Source organism: Bufo bufo, chromosome 8, assembly GCF_905171765.1.
Source record: "Bufo bufo chromosome 8, aBufBuf1.1, whole genome shotgun sequence".
Classification (NCBI taxonomy): domain Eukaryota; kingdom Metazoa; phylum Chordata; class Amphibia; order Anura; family Bufonidae; genus Bufo; species Bufo bufo.
The window spans coordinates 14,364,902-14,392,817 of NC_053396.1; the positions used below are offsets into that span (position 1 = coordinate 14,364,902).

Below are 27,916 nucleotides of genomic sequence, written 5' to 3' on the forward strand. Positions count from 1 at the left end.
CATTGGGGACCGCAATTGCAGTCCCTAATGCACGGGCAACATCCGTGCAGCGGGCCGGGCCCATTCAACTTGAATTGGTCCGTGTCCGCACCACAAAAAAATATGACCTGTCATATTTATTTGCGTTGCGGAACAACGGAAAAAAACACCACGGAAGCACCGTGACTCCGTTCCGCATCTCTGGAATTGCGGACCCATTCAAGTGAATGGGTCCGCATCCGTGGTGCGTGGTGCACACGGCCGCCCAACAGTAGACTGCACCATTCCATATGGAGGCATCCTGTAATTCAACATATTCATCGCAGTCTACAATCTTTTTTTTAACACTGGAGCCCATCAGCAACAGATGCCACTGTATGTCATTCATTTACCTCCGACAGATGCTGCAAAATGCATTGTGCATTTATATTCACACCACTGTATTTTCCAATCCACATTTTTGCAGATCGCTCTCTGACCCATCCATTCATGTGTGAATATAGCCTTACCGGTTTCTGTGACTTTGCAGGTTCCCCCCCGGCTACTCACCTTTACCAATACTTTTCTGTTGTGGACATTCATCGCAGACGTGTGCAACTCTTAAGCCTCATTCACACATCAGTGTTCCATGTACATGTGCTGTACGTGTTCTCCGCGGACAGCACATGTACCCATTAATCTTAATGTGTGTATTCACACATCATCTTTTTACCATGGTCCGTGTTTTAGCATGGATGCATGCTCTATTTTGTCCCTGTGAAAACCACGGATGCAACACAGATGCCGTCTGTGTTTCATGGATTACTTTTCAGCTGTGCAGGGTCAGTGAAACACGGATGACACACGGATCCAACACGGACATCTTTACGGAGACATCACTGACCACCCTTTTCGCTGATTTAAGCACGGACACAGGTGTGTGAATTAGGCTTTTGGGAACATTGGGTAGAGGGAGCCAATTATGAGATTCCTCGAATAAAAGAGAACAAACTGAAGTGCTCATGCATCTATTGTTTTCCATAAAAAATAAATAAAATTGAAGTTTTTTTTAGTATCCCGTTGAGTGAAAATGCTTTCACTTTTCAGCTCGATGTGATTCTGCTCTTGTGGTTCCTTACATCTCTGCTACTGATCTAAACTGATTGGAGCATGGATTGCCTTTTAGATATCAATTTGCACCATTTTCCCTCTTTTTTTTTTCATCAAAGAGGTGAATGGGTGGTGGACTGGAAAAAAAATAAAAAATTTTATGACTGAACTAATAAATTTATCATATCAAGATATATCAAACTAGTCACGAAAGTAAAGAGACAGATGTGTGTTTGTATAATTTTATTTTAGTTTGTCATCCTGGATTTTCGCTACTCGTGTAGGTATATAAGAACCTGTATAGTTCATGACTGTATAAAAAAAAAAATCGGACACGTCTGATAGTTCCACTTCAGTGCGCGGGGTCAGCCACCAGTAAGCATAAAGATTGTCCAACATTCAGGAGATTAAAACCTTAAATCCTTTTTTTGCCACAAATTAAAAAGTAGACTCCGATAGTATAAACAGCCTTGTTCATGACATACAGTTTTATGCTCCCTGGTTTTTATGTATTTCATAATGGAATTTTTTACACATTTACAAATCCCTTTTTTTATTTGGATGATCACGATAGTTTACGGTAGGTTTTGCAAAAGGATTTAAGTGTCCCATATTTAACCATTTCCTTTCCTGACCACTAGGTGGCGCTTTTGTAGAAGCGAAATATTTTATTTACGTTCCGTTCATCGCTTGTTGTGTAACGGAACAAACTTTATTACCAAGAGTGTTAAGACAACACTGTTACTGCCATGAAGTAACTTGTTTACGCAGTTCACATTTTTCCGATTTGTGGAGAGCAAAGGTTGGTATTGTTTTGTAAAATCTTTATAACCAATACTTTTGTCCACAATAGACATTTATCATAATGACCGCTGGGGATCGCTCCAAGGAGGAGCGGTGTGAATTGTGCCGCAGCCGAGCACGTGCCCTGCCGCGCCTTTCTTGTGTGTATATAGCTGGCGGAAACGGCCAGGGACTGTGCTCGATTGTTTCCATTAGTTCCTTAGGCTTTCAGTGAATTGGCAATGCACGTGCTCGACCGTGGTAACCATTCAATTTCTGGTTGTGCTGTGGGGAGGAGAGAGAGGGGGCTTGGATCCCCCAATCTTGTGATCAGTTGGGGTCTCATAGGAGGGGCCCCAGCAATTAGACATCCTGTGGATAGGTGATAGTCCATTGTGGGGAAACCTTTTTAACCTCAGATTATTTAATGTTGACATTGTTTTATATAGTCTGCCTTTTGTGCATTCATCGTTAGTACTAATAGGCACAACTAAAATGTTTTCTTTACTTTTTATTTTTTGCTTTTGACATTTGAGGCATGGATGAAACCACGTTAGATGCGTACCAACAATACTTTTTGAAGCTGCTTGTCCATAAGTTAATGGCACCTATAGGAAAACAGGTACAGAAGAACAAGAACCAGCACGCTGCTTGTATTGGTGAAGAGAATTTAGCAGGTACAGTGAGGAACAGAAGTATTTGAACACCCAGCGATTTTGCAAGTTCTCCCACTTAGAAATCATGGAAGGGTCTGAAATTCACATTGTAGGTTCATTCCCACTCTGAGAGACAGAATAAAAATAGAAAAATCCGGAAATCACATTGTATGATTTTTAAAGAATGTATTTGTCTTGCACTGCTGAACATAAGTATTTGAACACCTGAGAAAATATGTGTTAATATTTGGTACAGAAGCTTTTGTTTGCAATTACAGAGGTTAAACATTTCCTGTAGTTCTTGGCCAGGTTTGTACACACTGCAACAGGGATTTTGGCCCACTCCTCCACACAGATCTCCTTTAGATCTGTCAGGTTTCGGGGCTGTCGCTGTGCAACATGGAGTTTCAGCTCCCTCCAAAGATGTTCTATTGGATTTAGGTCTGGAGACTGGCTAGGCCACTCCAGAACCTTGATATGTTTCTTACGGAGCCACTCCTTGGTTATCTTGGCTCTGTGCTTCGGGTCGTTGTCATGTTGGAAGACCCAGCCATGACCCATCTTCAATGCTCTGACTGAGGGAAGGAGGTTGTTGCTCAAAATCTCACAATAAATGGCCCCATTCATCCTCTCCTTAATACAGTGCAGTAGTCCTGTCCCCTTCACAGAAAAGCACCCCCAAAGCATGATGTTACCACCCCCATGCTTCACAGTAGGGATGGTCTTCTTGGGATGCAACTCATCCTTCTTTTTCCTCCAAACTCGACGAGTGAAGTTTAGACCAAAAAGTTCTTCTTTGGTCTCCTCTGACCACATGACTTTCTCCCATGCCTCCTCTGGATCATCCAGATGGTCATTGGCAAACTTCAGACGGCCCTGGACATGTGATGACCTGAGCAGGAGAACCTTCCATGCAATGCATGATTTGAAACCATGATGGCATAGTGTTCTACCGACAGTGACCTTTGAAACTGTGGTCCCAGCTCTCTTCATGTCATTGACCAGCTCCTCCCTTGTAGTTCTGGGCTGATTCCTCACCTTTCTTATCATCAGTGATACCCCACGAGGTGAGATCTTGCATGGAGCCCCAGTCCAAGGGAGACTGACAGTCGTCTTTAGCCTCTTCCATTTTCTAACAATTGCTCCAACAGTTGATCTATTTTCACCAAGCTGCTTGGCAATTGCCCCGTAGCCCTTTCCAGCCTTGTGGAGATCCACAATTTTATCTCTGGTGTCTTTTGACAGCTCTTTGGTCTTGCCCATGGTAGAATTTGGCGTCTGACTGACTGTGGGGTGGACAGGTGTCTTTAAAGAGCTCAGACAGGTGCTACTAAGTTTGATTAATGAGTGGAGTAGAGGTGGACTTTTTAAAGGCACAGTAACAGGTATTTGAGAGACAGAATTCTTGCTGTTTCTCAGGTGTTCAAATACTTATGTTCAGCAGTGCAAGACAAATAAATTCGTTAAAAATCATACAATGTGATTTCCCAATTTTTCTTTTTTAATTCTGTCTCTCAGAGTGGGAATGCACCTACAATGTGAATCTCAGACCCTTCCATGATTTCTAAGTGGGAGAACTTGCAAAATCGCAGGGTGTCCAAATACTTCTGTTCCTCACTGTAAGTGTAAGATATTTATTTTATTGATAGGCAATTATGTGTTTCAGGACCGGATGGGCCCCTTCATCAGATTTAGACCGGATTGGCCTGTATCTGATGACGGGCCCTGTCTGGCTCTAAAAAGTGCAATTCCCTACCAATAAAATAAATATATTATACTTACCTGCTGAAGTCTCCTTACTGATCCAGCGTGTCGGTTCTTGCTCTTCTGTACCCATCTTCTACATTGGGCCCGGCTTAGGCCACCGATTTCCTTCACGGCAACCCGTGGTGTTTGCAATACTCTAGTGTTTGCAAGACTTCCCCCGCTACACAGCAACTTCTTGTCCTAAGCGGTTCTACCTACCCCCCCTTCTCTTTATTTATTTTTTCACCCAACAGCCCAGATTTACGACTTCGCCAAAAATCTGTCTAAATAGTGGCACAATTTGGCACCTCTAGGGTTTCTACCCTTTTTTTTCCCAACATGCTAAACAAGGGGTAAGGCTTAGCGGGAAAGAGGTGGGCTTAAGATGCGCCATTTTAATCCAAAATTGCGCCACAATACTGCCATAAAATTCTGTCTCACAGTAAGTCAAACCAGAGGCAGTGAAAATTGTTTGTCCCTGCAGCAGATTTATCATTCAGCCTGAGCCCCTGTGATTGGTACAGGTCTAGCCAGTCTATGTTTCCGCCCGTCTGTAAGATTACTAAATTTGCACTAATGAGTTACAGAATATTTCAGACTCTTTGCAGCCGGGATACTAAGTCATGCCAGAGTTGCAATTTACTACAGCTTTGACAAATAACGTGTGACTCAAGTGATCATCCAAAGAAAAGAAAAAGTCTTCCAGTTTTCACACTGGCCCCTATTCATCATTGGCTGACATTTCCTGTTTTCTGAAACTCGCTTGTTATAGACATTGGAAAAGAATGAGAGGAGTATTATTATAGGGTGGACGGGTTAAAGGGGTTTTCCGACATATTTTTACCCTGGACTCCTGCCGATCAGCTGTTTGAGAAGGCACTGATGCTCACAATAGTGCCGCAGCCTTCTTGCTTTGGACATGTGACATCGCTTTCATCGGTCACATAGCCTGGGCGCAGCTCCGCACAATAGAAGTGAATGGTGCTGAGCGCGATACCAATTACAGCCACTATACAATGTAAAACGCTATGCCTGGTGAGCAGAGAGAAGACAGCGGTACTACTGTCTATGCTGATGCCTTCTCAAACTGCTGAACGGTGGGGGTATGCAGTGCCCCAGCACAACACTCTATATGCAGTGATCCTGAACGCCATCCCTTCTTGTACACTTGACAGATTTTGAAAAGCCGCTTACAAAATTTTGCATGTCGTCCATGCCTGTTTTTTTTTTTTTTTTTTTCAGCATATTTTTTTCATGCATTTTCAGTTTGTGATTTTTTTAAACCGCACATAAAACACACAGGTACATATGGAGAGTTTTCTTGACGCCTCAAGTTTATGTTATTGGGGGAGTAATCACAGATTCCTCCTACAGATAGGGCATGCTGCTTCTTTTTTTCCACATGGAAATTTCTATAGAATTTCTATTCAGTGCAGCTGCCATAACGCACATATACAGTAGATGAAACTGGAGAAATCCTCTTTAAAACATGATTGTAGTGTGTTATAAGACAGTTGATACATATTATCAATGTACATTTACTAGCCTAGTGGATTTACTCCCTAAGGCCCGTTCACACAGCAGCAGGAACCAATACGGTTTGTACCGCAGCTGTTAACTTGAATGCTGCAGACCTGCTCACAGCTTAGCTTCATCGAATGGAGCTAAGCTGCAAGCGGACAAGAAATGGCGTCAATCCGGTGCGGCCGTGGCTTTACACCGCCGTCCTATGAACTTCAGTGCTGCCTCCCATTGAAAGCAATAGGAGGGCAGGCACAATGCGGCTATTGGCAGAAGTTTGATGTGGAGTCTGTGCCAAAGTTCCGCTGTGCAAACCGACCCTAAAGGAGTTGTCTCATGAAGACCATTCCTGTCCATGTGCCCAAACAGAGCAAATTGACAACGTGAGGGGTGGGGGGAGGCTATCACTTAAGATCGCCCCCTCTGTGAGCCAGAACCGCTCTGCAAGATCAACTTCTGTTCTGGTGGACTCGAGCCTGCCTTATATCATTTATTTAATGTTACTTTTCAGTGTCTGATGAAATTACCCCATTTAAAGGGGTATTCCCATCTCGGACATGAAAGGCCTGAGTAAACACTGAGTTACGGAAATAGAGGGTGCTGTGCTCCACTGTTTCCATACCTCCAGAAGCCCTTCAAATAGTGTACCACAGTAAGCTATGCTCTTTGATAACCTTAGGCTAGTGTTTCTATGGTTATTCTCATCTCAGCCATGAAAGGCTTAGTTGGGAATAACCCTTTAAAGGGGTTGTCCATTCCCATACATTCAGGGCTTCCACTGTTCTGTGTGTCCCTGAACTTCCTGATTGTTATGGTGGCGGTGACTTGTATCTTCATTGCTAGCCACAGGCGAGGAGCACTATAGTGATGACTTTGTGTTGCTTGCCTGTACGTTCCTGTGGCTGCTAGTGTAGCATTTTCATTAGCAACTTCACCGTAGATATGAACAGCCAGCGACAGAGGTGTGTAGAACACACACTGCGCATGCTCTGAAACTATTCTGCACAGATGGATGCGATGTGGCCGTGACAAGAGCCGCTCTGCATTTTTGCCTATGCATACTTTTGTGATCCTGCCCACTACAGCTACCTAAATAAATAATAAATGCTGCACAGATAGATGCATTTCTCTCACAAGCAGATAGGGTCTCCCTTCTCCTAGTAGTGCAGTGACGTCCTTTCCCACTATGTGTTCAGCTCCGGATCTCACTGTGCAGATAAGGAGCAGGAAATCACACTTACAGACACACACAAGGCTCCTGTGATGTTCAGAAACAGCGTAGAAGCAGTTCTTTTATCCGGATCTGTATCTCAGCGATCTCTGACATGCCCCCATTTCATGTCAGCCGTCCTCTATGTCTCTGTTACTAGAGATGGATTTTGCCTTACAACAGAGGCCCCTAGTGGCCATAAATGAATTGTTTTAGTGAACTTGTGTGAAAATATAATGACTCTGGACTGCAGCGGTGGCTGTGTCCCGTGACATCAAACAGTGTAAAAAGGGGGAGAACAAGGGACAAAAATAATGGCAGGAGGCACTTGGTACGTGGCATATATTGCTGTTTTCAGCATGCTCGTACCCATGTAATGAGATAAGACAACCCCTTTAATCATTTCCTTTCACGGTATAGAGAGATTCTACTTTTGCATCATTGTAATCACATCCGATAACTTATTTACCCGCTTCTCCTGTACTTGACATCAGACAACCAAAGGGTCGTCCATCCAGGGATAGGGACATTGTGTATTCCGGAAATCGTCATCTGCCTGGGGCACAGGACCGGAATGTTTTTGTATACCATTAGGCAATCTCCATGTAACGTGTTCTCATCTGTTTGGGGAATTGAGTAATATTTGCACATGATTGTTTGTTTGCATTTTATTTTGATACAAGACAGACAGCTTGGCAGACTGACCACCGAGCAGTCATGGTGTGAACAGATCTCAAGATGATTCACTGTCTGACTCGCCTAACATTTCTGATTATCTCTCATTGTTAACATATCAGGCGGTTTTCTGTGTTGTGCCGAGTTTTTAAGCTATCTCCTATTCACAGAATAGGGCATAACTAGCCGATCACTGGGGGTCCGTCCGCTGGGACCCTCACTGACCACGAGATCGAGGGTCTTGCTTCCTCATTCTGATAGAGCAGCAGGTTGCGCCTCTCCATTCATCCGGTAAGGGAGCGCCAGAGATAGCCGAGTACACTGCTTCTATCTCCAGCACTCCCTTAGAGAATGAATGGAGGGGCAGTGAGCGTGCACGACCTGCCGCTCCATCAGAATGGTGGAACGGGACTCCCGTTCTTGTGATCGGTGAGGGTCACAGCAGTCAGACCCCCAGCGATCAGCTGGTTATCCCCAATCCTGTGGATAGGGGATAAACTAAACACTTGCCACAACCCCTTTAAGCTAAATAACAAATATCATAAAAATGATTTTTAGCATTTCTTAGAGGGAATTTGTCACCAGTTTTATGCTGCCCAGTGTGCCTTGTTTGATGCTGTGTGCAGACCACCACATTGTAGTTCTAGGGGATGCCTATTGGATCTGCCAGGCCCCTACTGCTTGCAAGCTATGTGCACATTTGCAAACAATTTTGTAAAAAGGGTTATCTGGGTTGTCTTTAGCATCCAAATTAAAAACCCCAGCAACCTTGTATATAGTCTTAAAGGGGTTGTGTCACTTTAGCAAACAGCATTCATTTATCATGTGCAGAAAGTTAATATAAGCCACTTCCTAATGCATTGTGATTGTACATATTGCCTCCTTTGCTGGCTGGATTCGTTTTTCCCCTCACATTATGCACTGCTCGTTTCCATGGTTACGACCACCCTGCAATCCATCAGCAGTGGTCGTGCTTGCACGCTATAGAAAAAAAAAGCCCCAGCCTATGTGCACTCCCACTGTCCCGGTCACCAGAGAGGCCGGCACTTTTTCCTATAGTGTGCAAGCACGACCACCGCTGCTGGATTGCAGGGTGGTCGTAACCATGGAAACGAGCCGTGTAAAATGCGATGGAAAAATGAATAACATAGTAACATAGTACATAAGGCCGAAAAAAGACATTTGTCCATCCAGTTCGGCCTGTTATCCTGCAAGTTGATCCAGAGGAAGGCAAAAAACCCTGTGAGGTAGAAGCCAATTTTCTCCACTTTAGGGGAATAAAAAATTTCTTCCCGACTCCAATCAGAATAACTCCCTGGATCCCGACCCCTCTCTAGTAGCTATAGCCTGTAATATTATTACACTCCAGAAATACATCCAGGCCCCTCTTGAATTCATTTATTGTACTCGCCATCACCACCTCCTCAGCCAGAGAGCTCCATAGTCTCACTGCTCTTACCGTAAAGAATCCTCTTCTATGTTTGTGTACAAACCTTCTTTCCTCCAGACGCAGAGGATGTCCCCTCGTCACAGTCACAGTCCTGGGGATAAATAGATGATGGGAGAGATCTCTGTACTGACCCCTGATATATTTATACATAGTAATTAGATCTCCCCTCAGTCGTCTTTTTTCTAAAGTGAATAACCCTAATTTTGATAATCTTTCAGGGTACTGTAGTTGCCCCATTCCAGTTATTACTTTAGTTGCCCTCCTCTGGGCCCTCTCCAGCTCTGCTATGTCTGCCTTGTTTACGGGAGCCCAGAACTGTACACAGTCCTCCATGTGTGGTCTGACTAGCGATTTGTAAAGTGGTAGGACTATGTTCATATCACGGGAATCTATGCCCCTTTTGATGCAACCCATTATCTTGTTGGCCTTGGCAGCAGCTGCCTGACACTGGTTTTTGCTGTTTAGTTTGCTGTTTATTAAAATTCCTAGATCCTTTTCCATGTCAGTGTTCCCGAGTGTTTTACCATTTAGTATGTACGGGTGACTTGCATTTTTCCTTCCCATGTGCATAACCTTACATTTATCAGTGTTAAACCTCATCTGCCACTTATCTGCCCAAGCCTCCAATCTATCCAGATCCCTCTGTAGTAGTATACTGTCCTCTTCAGTGTTAATTACTTTACACAGTTTAGTGTCATCTGCGAAAATTGATACTTTACTATGCAAGCCTTCTACAAGATCATTAATAAATATATTGAAGAGAATAGGGCCCAATACAGCCGGCAAAGGAGGCAATATGGACAATCACAATACATTAGGAAGTGGCTTGTATTAACTCTTTCTACGTGATAAATGCTACTTACTGTAGTGCAGGGATGGCCAACCTGAGGCTCTCCAGATGTTACAAAACTACAACTCCCAGCATGCCCAGACTGCCAACAGCTATCAGCCTACAGCAGGGCATGGTGGGAATTGTAGTTTTACAACAGCTGGAGAGCCACAGGTTGGCCATGAGACAACCCCTTTAAGTAAATGACTGCCTACAGTTGTTATTCAGACCTATTTTCATCTCCATGGTTACAGACTACAAACAAACCCTGTGTAGTCTGATCCTACAGTACATATTAGATTAATGTCAGCCAAATCAGCCTATTTTTGCAGGGTTTGTGGATGGGAGGCTCCTGGCATTCCCCAGATGGCAGACGTCAGAGTAGAGCAGGGTTAGGGAGTTGGATTTCAACATGACCGATTCTTCGGTTATGAAGGAGATAAGCCACCAGCAGAGGGTGTCTGGCACTGGTTTACTCACCTCTCCCCATTCAGAACACGCGCACTCTTGGCTGAGCATGCACATGTTTATGGCAGGGTGAGAAAGTTAGCTGTTGACTGACAGCATAAAGGTCCATAGCTTCTTGTATATGTCTTCATAGTGTAGAGCAGGCATCCTCAAACCGCGGCCCTCAAGCTGTTGCAAAACTACAACTCCCAGCATGCCCGAACAGCCTACAGCAGGGCATTGTGGGAGTTGTAGTTTTCCAACAGCTGGAGGGCCGCGGTTTGAGGATGCCTGGTGTAGAGAATACTAGCTGAATGTGCACATGGCTGCGTGTCATTCCCCTCATGTAATCCGGGCTGTGTGCACATGGGCTCTATGTGTGATATGTAATATCTGCTTCACCCTGGGGACAAAATGTGCAGCTCTTATTTGCATTGGGTAAAACCACTGAGGAGCCTCAGATCGATGCTCTCCATGGGAGGCAAAGTAACCGGACACAGGACAGTCGCCTCTTTGTCGCTCAGACCCGAGTTTCCAGTGACTAACGGCTTTTTCTTCTCCTTGTAGGTCAGCTCGGATTGCCAGCGGCCATCAACAGCTGAGGCTGAGCTAATCTCCCAGCATCCTGTGGTGGGGGAGTATGTATAAGAGAAATGGCCTCATGGCCAGTGTGACGGTCACCTCCGCCACTCCTGAGGTACGGACTCGTGTTTGCGTTGTTCCACCACGTGAAAACATTTTAATACCAGCTTTCTTTGGCTGCCAGCCGGCGCGCAAAACTAAAATCATTTACGAGCTGTATTTGTGTTTTTTAAGTGCTGTGAATAAGATTGCTTTAATATGTGCAGCATTTTATGGCTGTTTACTCGCATCTCATTTAGGCATTTATTTCCCAAGCAACGTGGCATATTCACCAGCCGCCTTCGGATGTTTCACAGCTCATTGTCATCAAGGGAAATATAAAGTCGGAGGTGGATATCGCCTACTCCGTCCACGTGATAATGTGTGTATTTCTTTTCCCCCCCAAGAAGTTGCTCCACCAACTGACCCAATTGAAACATATTTGGAGGTTTTCAGAACTCCCTTTTATTTAATCCGGACTCGCAATGCATTACACGGCCACCTCTTCTTGGGTTGCGTTCACACAAGAATGATCAGATGCATGAATTGTGCAGACCCCCACCCACTTACAGGGCAGAGGGTCCCTTGGTCCATCTCAGGCACCAGGGCATAAATGAGATTATTTCTGCTGCACCCCTATAGATATTCTCTGGCATTAAAGTATTTAAAGGGCATCTGTCAGCAGTTTTGTACCTATGACACTGGCTGACCTGTTACATGTGCACTTGGCAGCTGAAGGCGTCTGTGTTGGTCCCATGTTCATTTGTGGCCTGCATTGGGGGGGCATTATAAGCCTTGGATAAACCCTTTAAAGGTTGCTGGAGCAGTTGACTGTCAGATTTTGTTGAGACGCAGGATGAGCAGGCTTCGCTAGCTTCTGACGTCGCAGAGGAGGGGGCGGTCATGAAGGGGTGGCACTGGGAACTTGTGTACAGGCTGACCTGTGCTCTTCATGGAGGCGGCCTTGGGCACCCACGACAGGTGGGCTTGGGCTTCAGCAACCTTTAATTGCACCCCAGCTAATTAGCTTATCACACAAACTTCATTTTCCGACGCTCAGCCATGAAAACAGGTATAGCTATGATCATGTTAAACTGACCTAACATGCTCTGCCATGAGCGAATGCTAAAATAATGAAAATAATTCTAGATATAGTAATATATAGTAATGTAATTGTGGCCAGATTGCCACCTGCCTGACTACTTGCTGGTACCACCACCACCTATGAGCTAGACTTCAGGAATGACCTTTTTCTGCATAATGAAAGCTGGCAGCATTAACGTTAATAGAATCCAGCTCCGCACGTGGAGGAGTCACAGAAAGACCACGGCGTCCTCCTAGAATTACACAATGTTGTGCTCCGTGTTTGATTAATGCCATATAAATTGAACGAGACACTGAGGTTTTATTGTTTTTATTTGCACAATCCATTAAGATAAAGTCATTGTTTATTGGCTTTCTAGAACAAGTTTAGTACACTTGCGAAACATACTTGCTGGAGGACTACAAGTTCCAGTAATCAGTGCCAGCCGTGTCATATACTTGCACAGTTCTTGTGACTCATTAGTAAAGATTTCCCTCCTGTAATACTCAACTTTCAGCCAAGACCGATTCACATGTGGATACACATCACATCCTAGATTTTACTGGTTATCATGTTAGTAAAGGGACTCTGTTCTCAGTCAAGCATCGTCCACAGACTGCAGGTTGAGAGTTAGGGTCCATTCACACGACCGTATTTCTGGGTCCTCATCCGTTCCGCAGTTTGCGGAACCAATTTGTTTCAACGGGGCCGCAAAAGATGCGGACAACACACCCGTGTGCTGTCCGCATCCGTAGTTCTGTTCCCTTGCCCCACAAAAAAGATAGAGCGTGTCCTATTCTTGTCTGCAATCACGGACAAAAATACGCATTTCTATCATAGCACTGGCCATTCCGTTTCGCAAAATGTGGAACACAAACAGGCCGGTATCCGTATTTTGTGGACACAAAACACATACGGCCGTCTGAATGGGTGATGCTAGGGAGGCCCGATCCCGTTGCGTACTGCTATCGGCTGACTTTCGGGAGGAAAGTCAGCCAATAGCAGTACGCAACGGGATCGGGCCTCCCTAGCGTCATCCATTCAGACGGCCGTATGTGTTTTGCGTCCACAAAATACGGATACCGTCCTGTTTGTGTTCCACATTTTGCGAAACCCCCTTTCCTGACGCCGGATGTTTTTATCCGTGCAACGGGGAGATGCAGTGGCAGCCGTGCATGCACCAGAAGCTACTCGAGTGCCGGAGATCGAGGTAAGTACTATCTGTATGAGGGGCCCAGGCATATGGGGGGGGGGGGGGGGGGGGGGGGGGCAGGGGCAGGGCCGGACTGGGGATAAAAACCAGCCCTGGAAAAAGTTGCATACCAGCCCCACAGCATTGCGTCATTGTTTACTTGTTTATAATAGGAGAAAGCATTAATTTTAAAAAAACGTGTGTAAACACGAAGATGAACTTTGCCCCACGATAGCTCTTTTGTAGAACCCCCATAAAAACTTACAATTACTTGGCTTGGCCCTTGGGGATCTCGGACACCACTTTAACACTTGGCTGGGGGGCCCGGCGGAGCTGATGTTGTGCTTTATCCTAATGAGAAAGATTTCATAATAAGGATTTGGAGAAAGGGCAGAGGGATAGCAGAGCAGGGGGAGGCTGGTGCTGCTACTAGGGGGTCATACCATGGGGGAGTAATAAAGCCCACCATAATGCCCCCCCCCAGTAGTAATAATTCTCCTTATAATATGCAAAACATACCCCTTTGTAATGCCCCCAGTTGAGCTAATGTTCCCATAATGTGCCAATATAAAATACCCCTTCTCAGTGCCCCCGTAGATGACCCCCATAGTGCTCCTCTCCCCCCCTTCCCCATAGTACCCACCATAATGTGTCCCAGTATAAAATGCCCCTATACAGAGCCCCCATATAAAATATCTTCTTTTTAGCCTCAGTAGATGCCCCTATAGTGCCCCCAATAATCTGCAGTAAGATGTGCCCCCATAGATGCCCCCAATCATGTGCCAGTAATAAGAGCCCCCCCACCATCATGTGCCAGTAGCCAGAGCCCCCCCATATCATGTGTCAGTAGCCAGAGCCCCCCATATCATGTGCCAGTAGCCAGAGTGCCCCCAATCATGTGCCAGAAATAAGAGCCCCCCCACCATCATGTGCCAGTAGCCAGAGCCCCCCATATCATGTGCCAGTAGCCAGAGCCCCCCCCCATATCATGTGCCAGTAGCCAGAGCGCCCCCATATCATGTGCCAGTAGCCCCCCCATATCATGTGCCAGTAGCCAGAGTGCCCCCATATCATGTGCCAGTAGCCAGAGTGCCCCCATATCATGTGCCAGTAGCCCCCCCATATCATGTGCCAGTAGCCCCCCATATCATGTGCCAGTAGCCCCCCCCATATCATGTGCCAGTAGCCCCCCCCATATCATGTGCCAGTAGCCCCCCTTATCATGTGCCAGTAGCCTCCCTTATCATGTGCCAGTAGCCCCCCTTATCATGTGCCAGTAGCCCCCCTTATCATGTGCCAGTAGCCCCCCTTATGGGCCAGTAGCCCCCCTTATGGGCCAGTAGCCCCCCTTATAGGCCAGTAGCCCCCCTTACCATGTGCCAGTAGCCCCCCTTATGTGCCAATAGCCCCCTTATGTGCCAGTAGCCCTCTTATGGGCCAGTAGCCCCCCTTATCATGGGCCAGTAGCCCCCCTTATCATGTGCCAGCCCAGTAGTCCCCCCTTATCATGTGCCAGCCCAGTAGTCCCCCCTTATCATGTGCCAGCCCAGTAGTCCCCCCTTATCATGTGCCAGCCCAGTAGTCCCCCCTTATCATGTGCCAGCCCAGTAGTCCCCCCTTATCATGTGCCAGCCCAGTAGCCCCCCTTATCATGTGCCAGCCCAGTAGTCCCCCTTATCATGTGCCAGCCCAGTAGTCCCCCCTTATCATGTGCCAGCCCAGTAGTCCCCCCTTATCATGTGCCAGCCCAGTAGTCCCCCCTTATCATGTGCCAGCCCAGTAGTCCCCCCTTATCATGTGCCAGCCCAGTAGTCCCCCCTTATCATGTGCCACCCAGTAGCCCCCCTTATGTGCCAGCCCAGCCCAGTAGTCCCCCTTATGTGCCAGAACAGTAGCCCCCCTTATCATGTGCCAGCCCAGCCCAGTAGTCCCCCCTTATGTGCCAGCCCAGTAGCCCCCCTTATCATGTGCCAGCCCAGCCCAGTAGTCCCCCCATTATCATGTGCCAGCCCAGTAGTCCCCCCTTATCATGTGCCAGCCCAGTAGCCCCCCTTATGTGCCAGCCCAGCCCAGTAGTCCCCCCTTATCATGTGCCAGCCCAGTAGTCCCCCCTTATCTTGTGCCAGCCCAGTAGCCCCCCTTATCATGTGCCAGCCCAGTAGTCCCCCCTTATCATGTGCCAGCCCAGTAGTCCCCCCTTATCATGTGCCAGCCCAGTAGTCCCCCCTTATCATGTGCCAGCCCAGTAGTCCCCCCTTATCATGTGCCAGCCCAGTAGTCCCCCCTTATCATGTGCCAGCCCAGTAGTCCCCCCTTATCATGTGCCAGCCCAGTAGTCCCCCCTTATCATGTGCCAGCCCAGTAGTCCCCCCTTATCTTGTGCCAGCCCAGTAGGCCCCCCTTATCATGTGCCAGCCCAGTAGTCCCCCTTATCATGTGCCAGCCCAGTAGTCCCCCCTTATCATGTGCCAGCCCAGTAGTCCCCCCTTATCATGTGCCAGCCCAGTAGTCCCCCCTTATCATGTGCCAGCCCAGTAGTCCCCCCTTATCATGTGCCAGCCCAGTAGTCCACCCTTATCTTGTGCCAGCCCAGTAGTCCACCCTTATCTTGTGCCAGCCCAGTAGGCCCCCCTTATCATGTGCCAGCCCAGTAGTCCCCCTTATCATGTGCCAGCCCAGTAGTCCCCCCTTATCATGTGCCAGCCCAGTAGTCCCCCCTTATCATGTGCCAGCCCAGTAGTCCCCCCTTATCATGTGCCAGCCCAGTAGTCCCCCCTTATCATGTGCCAGCCCAGTAGTCCCCCCTTATCATGTGCCAGCCCAGTAGACCCCCCTTATCATGTGCCAGCCCAGTAGTCCCCCCTTATCATGTGCCAGCCCAGTAGTCCCCCCTTATCATGTGCCAGCCCAGTAGTCCCCCCTTATCATGTGCCAGCCCAGTAGTCCCCCCTTATCATGTGCCAGCCCAGTAGTCCCCCCTTATCATGTGCCAGCCCAGTAGTCCCCCCTTATCATGTGCCAGCCCAGTAGTCCCCCCTTATCATGTGCCAGCCCAGTAGTCCCCCCTTATCATGTGCCAGCCCAGTAGTCCCCCCTTATCATGTGCCAGCCCAGTAGTCCCCCCTTATCATGTGCCAGCCCAGTAGTCCCCCCTTATCATGTGCCAGCCCAGTAGTCCCCCCTTATCATGTGCCAGCCCAGTAGTCCCCCCTTATCATGTGCCAGCCCAGTAGTCCCCCCTTATCATGTGCCAGCCCAGTAGTCCCCCCTTATCATGTGCCAGCCCAGTAGTCCCCCCTTATCATGTGCCAGCCCAGTAGTCCCCCCTTATCATGTGCCAGCCCAGTAGCCCCCCTTATGTGCCAGCCCAGCCCAGTAGTCCCCCCTTATCATGTGCCAGCCCAGCCCAGTAGTCCCCCCTTATGTGCCAGCCCAGTAGCCCCCCTTATCATGTGCCAGCCCAGCCCAGTAGTCCCCCCATTATCATGTGCCAGCCCAGTAGTCCCCCCTTATCATGTGCCAGCCCAGTAGCCCCCCTTATGTGCCAGCCCAGCCCAGTAGTCCCCCCTTATGTGCCAGCCCAGTAGCCCCCCTTATCATGTGCCAGCCCAGCCCAGTAGCCCCCCTTATCATGTGCCAGCCCAGCCCAGTAGTCCCCCCATTATCATGTGCCAGCCCAGTATTGTACCTATATAAAAAAATTAAAAAAAATAAAACACTTATACTTACCTCCAGCGATGTGATGCGATGCAGGCCGCCTCTTCCGTCTGTGTCCCTCGCTATACGGCTCAGGCGACGCGATGACGTCATCGAGCCGCCTGCACCGGCCTCTGATAGGCTGCCAGCACTAAGCCGGCAGCCTATCAGAGGAACAGGAGGGGACACACCTCTCCCTCCTCTGCCGCAGCACAGGCATCTGTATTGCCGTCCTGAGGACGGCAATACAGATGACTATGGAGATGAGCGCTTCCACAATGGAGGCGCTCATCTCCTGCTCTGCCCTGCCGCCGGCCGCGGCCGCCCCCACTTGTCGCCAGGGCCGCGGATATTAGCTCTTGTCGCCAGGGCCTTGGATATTAGCTCTTGCTGGAGTATGGTTTCCGTATGCGATCCATTTTTTGCGGATCGCAAACGGAAACCGAAAACTTGTAATCCTGTATGTCAACCATAAACACATGGGCAAAGTGGGCATGGATCCGCAAATTCGGATGGCATTTGGGTGACGTATACATTCCGTATTTTTTGCGGACCCGTTGACTTGAATGGAGCCACGGAACGTGATTTGCGGACAATAATAGGACAAGACTAAAAATGTTGCGGAACGTAAATACGGAAACGGAATGCACACGGAGTACCTTCCGTTTTTTTTTTTTGCGGACCCATTGAAATGAATGGTTCCGCATACGGTCCGCAAAAAGAAAAACGGAACGGAAACGGAAAAAAATATATACGGTCGAGTGAATGATCCCTTTAGGCTGTAAAAACAGGCTAGGGCAGCTCTAAAGACCGCCCATTAGTGCCGATGACATCATTGGGTTATCTGCTAGGCGTAAGTTTGCCCATGGAGAGGCCCATACGTCACCGGATCTCCAGAAAAAGCCCTCGCCCTGCGCGATTCAGCGCAGGCCAAGGGGGAGCATCGGAGCATGAAAAGCTTCGATGCTCCACTCATTCATGGGGAATGAGTGCAGATTGGGTTGTGTCCGGGTTCAGAGGTGTTGTAGCTCATTCGCTGCTGCATTCACAATCCTGCGGGCTGCTCAGCTGAAATCTCCCATCATTCCTGCTTGTTCAGCACAGAGCTTTCTCTAAGTGTTTTATTACTGCGTCTTGTGGCCTTTCCCTACAAAATTTGTATCATAATTGGTATTATTCTGTGCAGATATTCCTGGTAGTTGTTGCTGGTTGTACCTCACTTTCATGCCCTTCAGTGAAATACATTCTGACGTGGTTGGAATTGTGCAAAGTTCGTTAGCTGGAGACTTGTGGTCGGTTGACGATGCTTCTGACAATGCAAAGATGGATTTGTATGAAGGTTACTGTTCGGAGCCAAAGTCTGTGGTCAGGTCGGGGGAGCCTGCGAAATGATCATTTTTCCATGGACTCTTAATTTGTTGCCTCCTCGGATCTGGCAAGATGCAAGCGACGTAAAAACTGATGAATATTAAAGACCTGAGCATTGAAAGGGGTTTAAGGGCCCGGCCAAAAACAACAGCCCAGGTCTTCAATTATTACCAACAGCCATTTATTACCGTCGGTTCCAGGGCTTGTAGAAGCAGAGAGGTCTTTTATTTAAGTAAATTCAATTGGTGTCTGCGGGAAGGAATATTTTTGTCGACCATAGTGAAGGGTCCTGGAAATATCACTTTACAATGTGTTTGAGGATCTCCCAACTTCGTAGAAGTAGAATGTTCCTTGTTTCAGGTTATTGTACATTGATCTATACTGGTCAGGGCCACATACTCGTTTTTGCAGTCTACATAGACTCCTAGGAGAACCTTTTCCCTTTCAGCTGGCACGCTTCTTGGAATAAACTCGGATATGAAATATTGATAGACAGAAGGGTTCACAGACAGTTTATCGGGTTGCTGGTTTACTGCGAGACCATTTCAGTATTGTGCATAATACAATGCCGCCTCCTTTGCATCACCTTGGCCCTTTCACTACATGCAGACACTTATCAACTCACAGTCCATTTCTTCAAGAATTTTCTTCTATGGTAACGTATATTCTGTTATAGCTTTCAGGTGTCTTCAAAGCTGCCCCCCAATACAAATCAAGCCTGGCTCGGCTGAGCATGCATGTGTTTTCATCTGCCAAAATCAGCTTATTCATCTAACATTCATCTAATATGTATAACCACCTTAAAGGGGTTGTCTGGGATTTTGCTATCGATGGTCTATCCTCCGTATAAATCGTCATTATTAGAAGAGTGGGTGTCGGACACCCCGCACCCGCTGCTGATTAGCTGTTCAGTTGTAGCTCCAGCTAGGAGCAGCTTTCCAGTTACCAGGCCCAGTGCCAAGTTCTGGGGGGAAGGTACAACTAAGCAGATGACCCGGCGGGGTACGGGTTGCTGGGCCCCCGCCAATCTGATATTGATGACCTTTCCTCACGATAGACCACCAGTATCAAAATCCTGGAGAGCCCCTTTAACTTAAAACACAATAGACTAATTCCACCACAAATTTTGCACCAATTTTGAGGCTACTGTGCTGAGGATTTCATCCTATACATTGTGAATGGTGAAATTCTCATTTTTTTTTTCTCCAACATAATGAGAATACTGTGGATTATAAATAATCCACAGCATGCTTGTTTTTCCTAGATGTGTGTGTAGTTTTTATTATTATTTTTTAGGCCTGTTTTTTAACGGATCGGTTTTGATTTTGCACATCAGGATGCATCCGTTCTGTTAGGAGGCGGTTGTGTGAAGTCAAAATGGAGCAAACCAAATACATTGAAAGTCAATGGGTGATGGATCTGTTTTTTTTTTGTTTTTGTTTTTTAAATCGGAGCGGTAACCATTGACTTGTATTGTTTTTAATAACTGATCCGGTTTGTTCTGTTTCTATGACCGGACACAAAATCGCAGCGGTTTTCTGTCCAGTCACAAAATGTAATGCTACCAGAACGGAAGACATCCAGAAGCATCCTGAACGGATCTTTTTCCATTCAGAATGCACCAGGACTAAACGGAAACTTTTTTTTTTTTTTTTTTGGCTTTGAGATCCTCTGTCGGATCTCAATACCAGAAAACAACAACGCAAGTGTAAAGCGGGCCTTATTTTAAAGAGCCATTCATTGCAGGACACTGAAATGTAAACGGCGTTACATATATAGTATAATACTACAGCGAGCACAATAATAAACATGGACTAATTGAGTGACTGAGAGGATCCTGTCCGCGATGGTTTACAATCTATGAGGGTTTGAAAGCCCTTTCCACATGTAGAGCATTGTACTGTAAATTGCTGCGGGCGCGGATTCCTCACCGAACGTCCGCAGCAGATTTACTGTTTGACTATATTGAATGGAGCGTTAGAAAAGCCTATTCACCCCTAGTGAATTTTAGGGCATACTGCGGATTTTCAAAACCACTGCATGCCCTGTTTGGCACAGATTTGATGCAAATTTCACCCTTTCCAGTGCACATTTTTGCTGTGAATTTGTGCAAAATCAACATTTATTATTCTTTATCATTATACCCTCAGGTGGTGATCACACATGTTATGTAGTCAAGCAAGAAGGACCTTCACCGCTGAAGTATCCAAAACTACCGTTTTGCCTTGATCAATGTTGCATTTCTATGTTAAAGGGGCTTTCCAGGAGTAGAATATTGATGACATATGCTCAGGATAGGTCATTAATATCTGATCTGTGGGATTAACTCCAGGCACCCTCTCCGATCAGCTGTTTGAAGAGGCCATGGTGCTCCGGTGAGTGCTGCAGCCTCCACACAGCTTACCAAGCATAGCGCCAGACATTGTATAGTGGCAGTGCTTGGTATTGCAGCCCAGGCCAATTTACTTGAATGGGACGAGTTGCGCCTAGGCCATATGACCGATAAACGTGACGTCACTGGCCTAGGAAGAGGCCACAGCACTCACCGTGTGCCGTGGCTTCTTCAAGCAGCTGATCTGTGGTGGTGCCGGGAGTTGAACACACGCCATTCAGATATTGATGACGTATCCTAAGGCCCCTTTCACACAGGCGTTGCAGGAAAAGTTGCAGGTGCGTTGCGGGAACATGCATGATTTTTCCGCACGAGTGCAAAACATTGTAATGCGTTTTGCACTCGCGTGAGAAAAATCGCGCATGTTTGGTACCCAAACCTCTTCACAGAAGTTCGGGCTTGGGACCGGTGTTCTGTAGATTGTATTATTTTCCCTTATAACATGGCTATAAGGGAAAATAATAGCATTCTGAATACAGAATGCATAGTAAAATAGCGCTGGAGGGGTTAAAAAAAAAAAAATAAAAAAAATAAATAAACTCACCTTAATCCACTTGCTCGCGCAGCCGGCATCTCTTCTGTCTTCTTCTTTGCTGATTGCAGGAAAAGGACCTGTGGTGACGTCACTCCGGTCATCACATGGTCCATCACATGATCCATCACCATGGTAAAAGATCATGTGACGGACCATGTGATGACCGGAGTGACGTCACCACAGGTCATTTTCCTGCAATCCGCAAAGAAGGAGACAGAAGAGATGCCGGGCTGCGCGAGCAAGTGGATTAAGGTGAGTTTAATTATTTTTTATTTATTTTTTAACCCCTCCAGCGCTATTTTACTATGCATTATGTATTCAGAATGGTATTATTTTCCCTTATAACCATGTTATAAGGGAAAATAATAATGATCGGGTCCCCATCCTGATCGTCTCCTAGCAACCGTGCGTGAAAATCACACCGTATCCGCACTTGCTTGCGGATGCTTGCGATTTTCACGCAACCCCATTCATTTCTATGGGGCCTGCGTTACGTGAAAAACGCACAAAGAGGAGCATGCTGCGATTTTCACGCAACGCACAAGTGATGCGTGAAAATCACCGCTCGTGTGCACAGCCCCATAGAAATGAATGGGTCGGGATTCAGTGCGGGTGCAATGCGTTCAACTCGCGCATCGCATCCGCGCAGAATACTCGCCCGTGTGAAAGGGGCCTAAGGATATACCATTAAGGGTCTATTCACACGTCCGCAACTGTTTTGCAGTCCGCACACTGGCCATGTGCGTTACGCATTTTGCGTCCGCATCTATTGCGGTCCCATTGAAAATGAATGGTTCCGCACCCGTTATGAGGAACGGGTGCGGATTCGGACCCATTTTGCGGACGTGTGAATGGACCCTAATATTGTACTTCTGGAAGGCCCCTTCAAGCAGCAGATCTCTGAGATATGCTTTAAAAGACTTTCCACAATTTTGTGGCTTGCATGCACTTTTTGTTTAGTTACTTCATGTCACCTAAGAAACATAACATTGGGGTCTGATAGATGAGACTATTCTGGATGGTTATTTGAAGATGTCTTGCAGAAACCTTTTTTTTTCCTCCTTCTTGGAAACAGAACTTTCACTTAGGGCTCTGAATATGCCTCTTTCAATACAGGGTAAAGCGTCTGAAAGCTGAATGTGCTATTGACACCTATAAAGTTGTGTAAATCTGTTCTCAGAGCGGTGTAATTTGCCAGTAGCCACAAACCCGGGCCTTTGACAATGCATTGCTTCACGGTACAATGTTTGGCCATGGCTGGTGTATTGAGAGATGCAAGGTTATAGATCTGTGTATGCTTTATAAAGTTTCAATCCTCTCTCCTTTGGTACATATCATTTGGGTAATTTCTTCTAACTGTATATTTAGTCACCTTTTCTGCCTGTCCTGTACAGAGCCTTCATTTTTCACCCCAGCCAGTCTACAAATTAATGTTGCATGACTGTGTAAAGGCTTCGATTTACATTTCTGGCCACATTCGACCTACAACAGTTTAGCGTTGTTGACCAGTGGTGGGGTTTACCAAGTGTCCTAATTCCAGTAAATGTGATGGTTTATGAAGCAGACGTCCCCGGTCTAAAAAAAAAATATATATATATAGATTTGAGAAAATTCCCTTATAACGTCGAAAAATGTGCCGGTCTAAACTGCCCCCCGACCAATTTTAGGGTTCAGCCATTTATTGGTGTTGTTAGAATTTCTGTTCAGCCATGTACTTGTTATACTGTATACTAGGAAATCTGATGGCCACCATTCTAGCATCTCCAATTTGTAAAATGATTATTATATGCGGGTTCTGTTCCGTATGACGTTCGGGGATGTATCACTATAATGAGAGCCATATTTTTTGTCACCCAGATTTCCCATAAACATATATACATAAGAAATGAATGAGTAGAATTGTTACTAGCTTCATAGATTTAAAGGCTATGTACACCTTTGGGGGCAATTTTTTATGATTGAATTGTATTCGTTTTGGGCTAAAAATTATTTTTTCAATTGGTCTTTATTAAAAAAAAATATTCAGCCGTTCTGTCACAAAGGGCTAACAGTTTGTCTATCTTTGTAAATCCTACTTTCACTCTGGTAAAACTTATCTTTAAATTACTAAAAGGTCATAAACACTTAATTAGGCCGCATTATTATCAGTAAGATAAGAATTGAGTGATAAGGAGTATTTAGGAGGTCAGAGATCAGAAGCCGTCAGCCGAGCTGCCCAACGGAACACAGTAAAAATACTGAGCCTGCTACTAGAGAAACTGAAGGCTGTACAGAGAAAGTGGCTCCAAATTTTTTTATAAAAAGCAATTGCAAAAAAAGATTTTTAACTCAAAATGAGTACACTGCAATAATAAAAAAAAAATACCCCCCCTCCCCATCTTCAAAAGGTGCTCATAGCCTTTAAAGCAGGCATGCTCAACCTGCGGCCCTCCAGCTGTTGCTAAACTACAACTCCCAGCATGCCCGAACAGCATACAGCTATCAGCCTACAGCGGGGCATTGTGGGAGTTGTAGTTTTACAACAGCTGGAGGGCCGCAGGTTGAGCGTGCCTGCTTTAAAGCCATGTGATCAGCCAGCTGCTCCTCTTACCGAAATTTTCAAGAGATGACAGAAGATGCAGAATCAGGGTGGTCCCGCTGCCTTGGCTTTAGTTCTTTGCATATGCTTCGCCTGTGATGAAATATACATATGCGGGGTCTGTGGACGTTCTTGGGGTGAACATTGCCGTGCAGGGACTCCATACTAAAGTAAATAAAATGGTTGTGCAGTGTGAAAATAGGAGAATTTTAAAAGAAAATATGTCTGAAGTCTACGCTGGTTTCTAGAATTAACCCTATGTAGGTGAAAGAGATAAATATATTTTTTTGCTATCTAAATCAAAACTGTGGATTTGCAGTACATTTGATGACTTCTGTGGTATTTTTGGTTGATATTGTTGCCTTTTTTTATTGAAGCTTATGATGTATCGTTCCTGTTTTTAGGGGAGTAGCAGCTCGGACTCGTTGGACGGGCATAGTTCTGACTACGCCAATAAGAGCTATGATGCTGTGGTGTTCGACGTATTGAAAGTGACTCCTGAGGAGTTTGCAGTAAGTATAGCACTCCAGTGCAGAGGATGAAAGCATGTTGTTATATTTCTATGTGCTGGTGAAAGGGGATGTCTGGTTTAGAAAAAACCCTTGTGCAGTTACCTTATAAAGTGGCTCTCAGCATGTCCAAGCTCCACACCAGGGGCAACCAACCTCCAGCATGTCCAAGCTCCACACCAGGGGCTGCCAACCTCCAGGATGTCCAAGCTCCACACCAGGGGCAACCATCCTCCAGCATGTCCAAGCTCCACACCAGGGGCAACCATCCTCCAGCATGTCCAAGCTCCACACCAGGGGCTGCCAACCTCCAGCATGTCCAAGCTCCACACCAAGGGGCGCCAACCTCCAGAATGTCCAAGCTCCACACCAGGGGCAACCATCCTCCAGCATGTCCAAGCTCCACACCAGGGGCTGCCAACCTCCAGCATGTCCAAGCTCCACACCAAGGGGCGCCAACCTCCAGAATGTCCAAGCTCCACACCAGGGGCTGCCAACCTCCAGAATGTCCAAGCTCCACACCAGGGGCCGCCAACCTCCAGAATGTCCAAGCTCCACACCAGGGGCTGCCAACCTCCAGAATGTCCAAGCTCCACACCAGGGGCCGCCAACCTCCAGCATGTCCAAGCTCCACACCAGGATGTCCAAGCTCCACACCAGGGGCCGACAACCTCCAGCACTCCAGTTGTGAAACTACAAATCCCAGTATGTTCTATTCACCTCTGTGGGAGTTACATTATCATTGATTGCTGTGGTCTTTAGCAGGGGGAAGCCTTTGATCTGCTTATTGTTGGGAACCCTTTCTAACAAAAAGGGATAGTAAAAAGCAGACAACCCTTTATAGTGTTTCCATATTTAAAAAAAAACAAAATAATATATATATTTTTTGCCCTTTGTACTGCACACCTAAAAAGTGATCCCTATGTTATGCCATCACTTTATGACTGGTAGGAGACCATATCTGGGACCGCCACTGAACCTCAGAATGAAGACTGATATAGCGCTGCATCTCCTTCTAAGTTTTCACTTCAGAGTGGCGCTCCCAGCCACTTGGCCCTGCATGGAACTGCAACTGACATTCACTACAACAACCGCCAATAATTGAACAAAATACAAAACAATATGTGTGGAAACATATCAAAAAACTCCTAAATAATTAGAGCCACACAAATGACCATACAAGAATACATCTTTATTAAATCATTCAAAAAGGACATCATATACAATGCATAATCATAAGCTATAATGATAAAACCTTGAGAAAAGTGCTATGAAATGGAAGAAAGCCCTCCCCACATAAACTGGAGTCAATAGGGTAAATATGCTGCCCCCAATGGTGGCTGTAAATAACACAGGGTTCCAAATACAGTATATACTAACAGGCTGAATGAGCCGTACATAGAAAATAACCCCCCGATCCACCAATTAACCAGTATATTAAGCAGTAAATATGCCACACCGCTAATATGCAATCATATAAATACCATGATGTTATCTTATATTATAACATGTGTTCAATGGGAGATATGAAGCTGACATTCCAATAACGGAAGTATCATAAATCCCAAGTGGGAGGTAGACGTGGTGTAAGAACACACCATATAGTCAGCACAATCACCAATCTACCACTGAGAAACATGCAGCAGGGCAAGCAATAGATCAAAACATAACTATACGAACCAGTGTGAGGAGAGTCAAGACCAGACGACCTTCACCACACCAACATTGTGGCCCCTTTGTTTTCGGAGTCACTGAGGATCCCATAGATTAATATGCCTTCACTTTTTAAGATGGCGGTACCCCTTTCATGTTAGGCTACTTTCACACTCGCGTTTTGGGCGGATCCGTCATGGATCTGTAAAAACGGATCCGTTACAATAATACAACCGCATGCATCCGTCATGAACTCCATTGAAAGTCAATGGGGGACAGATCCGTCTTCTATTGTGTCAGAGCAAACGGATCCGTCCTGGCACACAATGTTTGCTCTGACACAATCTGGCACAATAGAAGACTGATCCGTCCTCCATTGACTTTCAATGGAGTTCATGACGGATCCGTCATGGCTATGTTACAGATAATACAAACGGATCCGTTCATGACATATGCATGCGGTTGTATTATTGTAACGGATCCGTTTGGTTCAGTTTTGTCAAGCGGACAGCAAAACGCTGCAGGCGGCCTCCAGAGCGGAATGGTGACTGATCGGAGGCAAACTGATGCTTTCTGAGCGGATACTTTTCCATTCAGAATGCATTAGGGCAAAACTGCATTTAAACCTGCGCTGAAATACGTTGGCGGGACTGCTGTGCATGCGCACGTGAGTCCTCACCATTATGTTAGAATGGCACAGCAGTCCAGACTGTGTATTTCAGCGCAGCTTTGAGTGCTGACAACAAAGTAACGGGGGACAATACGAAAACAAAATGGCGATCTGGACTCCTTGTCTGCAGGTCTACACCTGTATTACTGCGGTTAATAGTCCAGAACCCTGGAGACAGATTCTCTTTTACTTTGGGTATAGAAATGTTCTTCGTTCATATGAGCTTCTTATCTGTTTGATCCTAAAAGAATAATCTTGATGAATCCCTAAGAGTCTGTCCTAAGACGAGGGTTGCTTCACAGTAACTTTCTCAGTCCTTGTTGATCTTCCGTTATTCACTAGACGTCTTTGTTTTATTCTAGAGCCAGATCACCTTGATGGATGCACCAGTATTTAAAGAAATTCTGCCAGAAGTAAGTTCTGCTCCATGGTTGGACGAGATGATTGGTATATGTAAAAATATATGTTCAGCATGGAGTCCTGTCTACAAACTATTACACACACTAGAAACTGAAAGCATATTGTACATAAATAGAGAACACACTGTGCAAAACCACAGATATAATTGCTACTTAAAGAGGACTTGTCACCCCTCCTGCCATGTCTGCTGTAGTAAGTAATTGTATTCCCCCTACTATAAAAGTTCTGCAGGACTTTCTCAGAACTCTGTGTTGTGCTGTTCCTCTGTTATTCCTACTACAACGTTATGGCCAAAATTTCTAGCTGAGTGTTACCAGGTAAGGTGCGTCACTGCACACTCTAACGATGTCCAATCAAAGCTGCCAGTTTCAGGCCTCGTTCACATTTTCTGTGTCCGTGTCACCTCCATAAAAAAAAAAAAGCGTACGTGTTTCATCCGTGAAGCTGTCCGTGAAGGATCCATGGTTGGTCCGTGTGTCTGTTTTTTACCATCCGTGTGTCATCCATAATTCACTGATGTTGCTCAGCTGAAAATTAATTTCCAAAGAATCTCCTATTAGTGTTCAGTGAAGAACGGACACAACACAGATGTGTGTCAGTGATTTTCACGGACCCATAGACTTTCTTTGGCATGCTCGGTCCACATCACAGATCAAAGTAGTGCATGTCCCCGTGATTTTTTTTTACCCACGGTCAGTCAAAAAATACTGGAATGTGAACAGACGCATTTAAATCAATGGGTACATGTGCTGTCCGTGGAAAATGCACGTCAGTGATAAACGGAAATGTGAACGAGGCCTCAGACTGTGCGGT

At 46.1% G+C, this 27,916-nt stretch overlaps 1 protein-coding gene across 8 annotated transcripts in view; it reads left to right on the forward strand.

Annotated features, from left to right (window-relative positions):
• RALGPS1 (Ral GEF with PH domain and SH3 binding motif 1) overlaps positions 1–27,916 on the forward strand; it is a 351,272-nt gene that overhangs the window by 66,384 nt on the left and 256,972 nt on the right. For all 8 annotated transcript variants that reach the window (XM_040442455.1, XM_040442457.1, XM_040442458.1 and 5 more), the window contains 3 exons: positions 10,953–11,082; positions 24,256–24,363; positions 27,046–27,096. In XM_040442455.1, coding sequence (XP_040298389.1) covers positions 11,026–11,082; positions 24,256–24,363; positions 27,046–27,096 — 216 coding nt within the window. In that variant the 5' untranslated portion in view covers positions 10,953–11,025. The remainder of the gene's footprint in view (positions 1–10,952; positions 11,083–24,255; positions 24,364–27,045; positions 27,097–27,916) is intronic.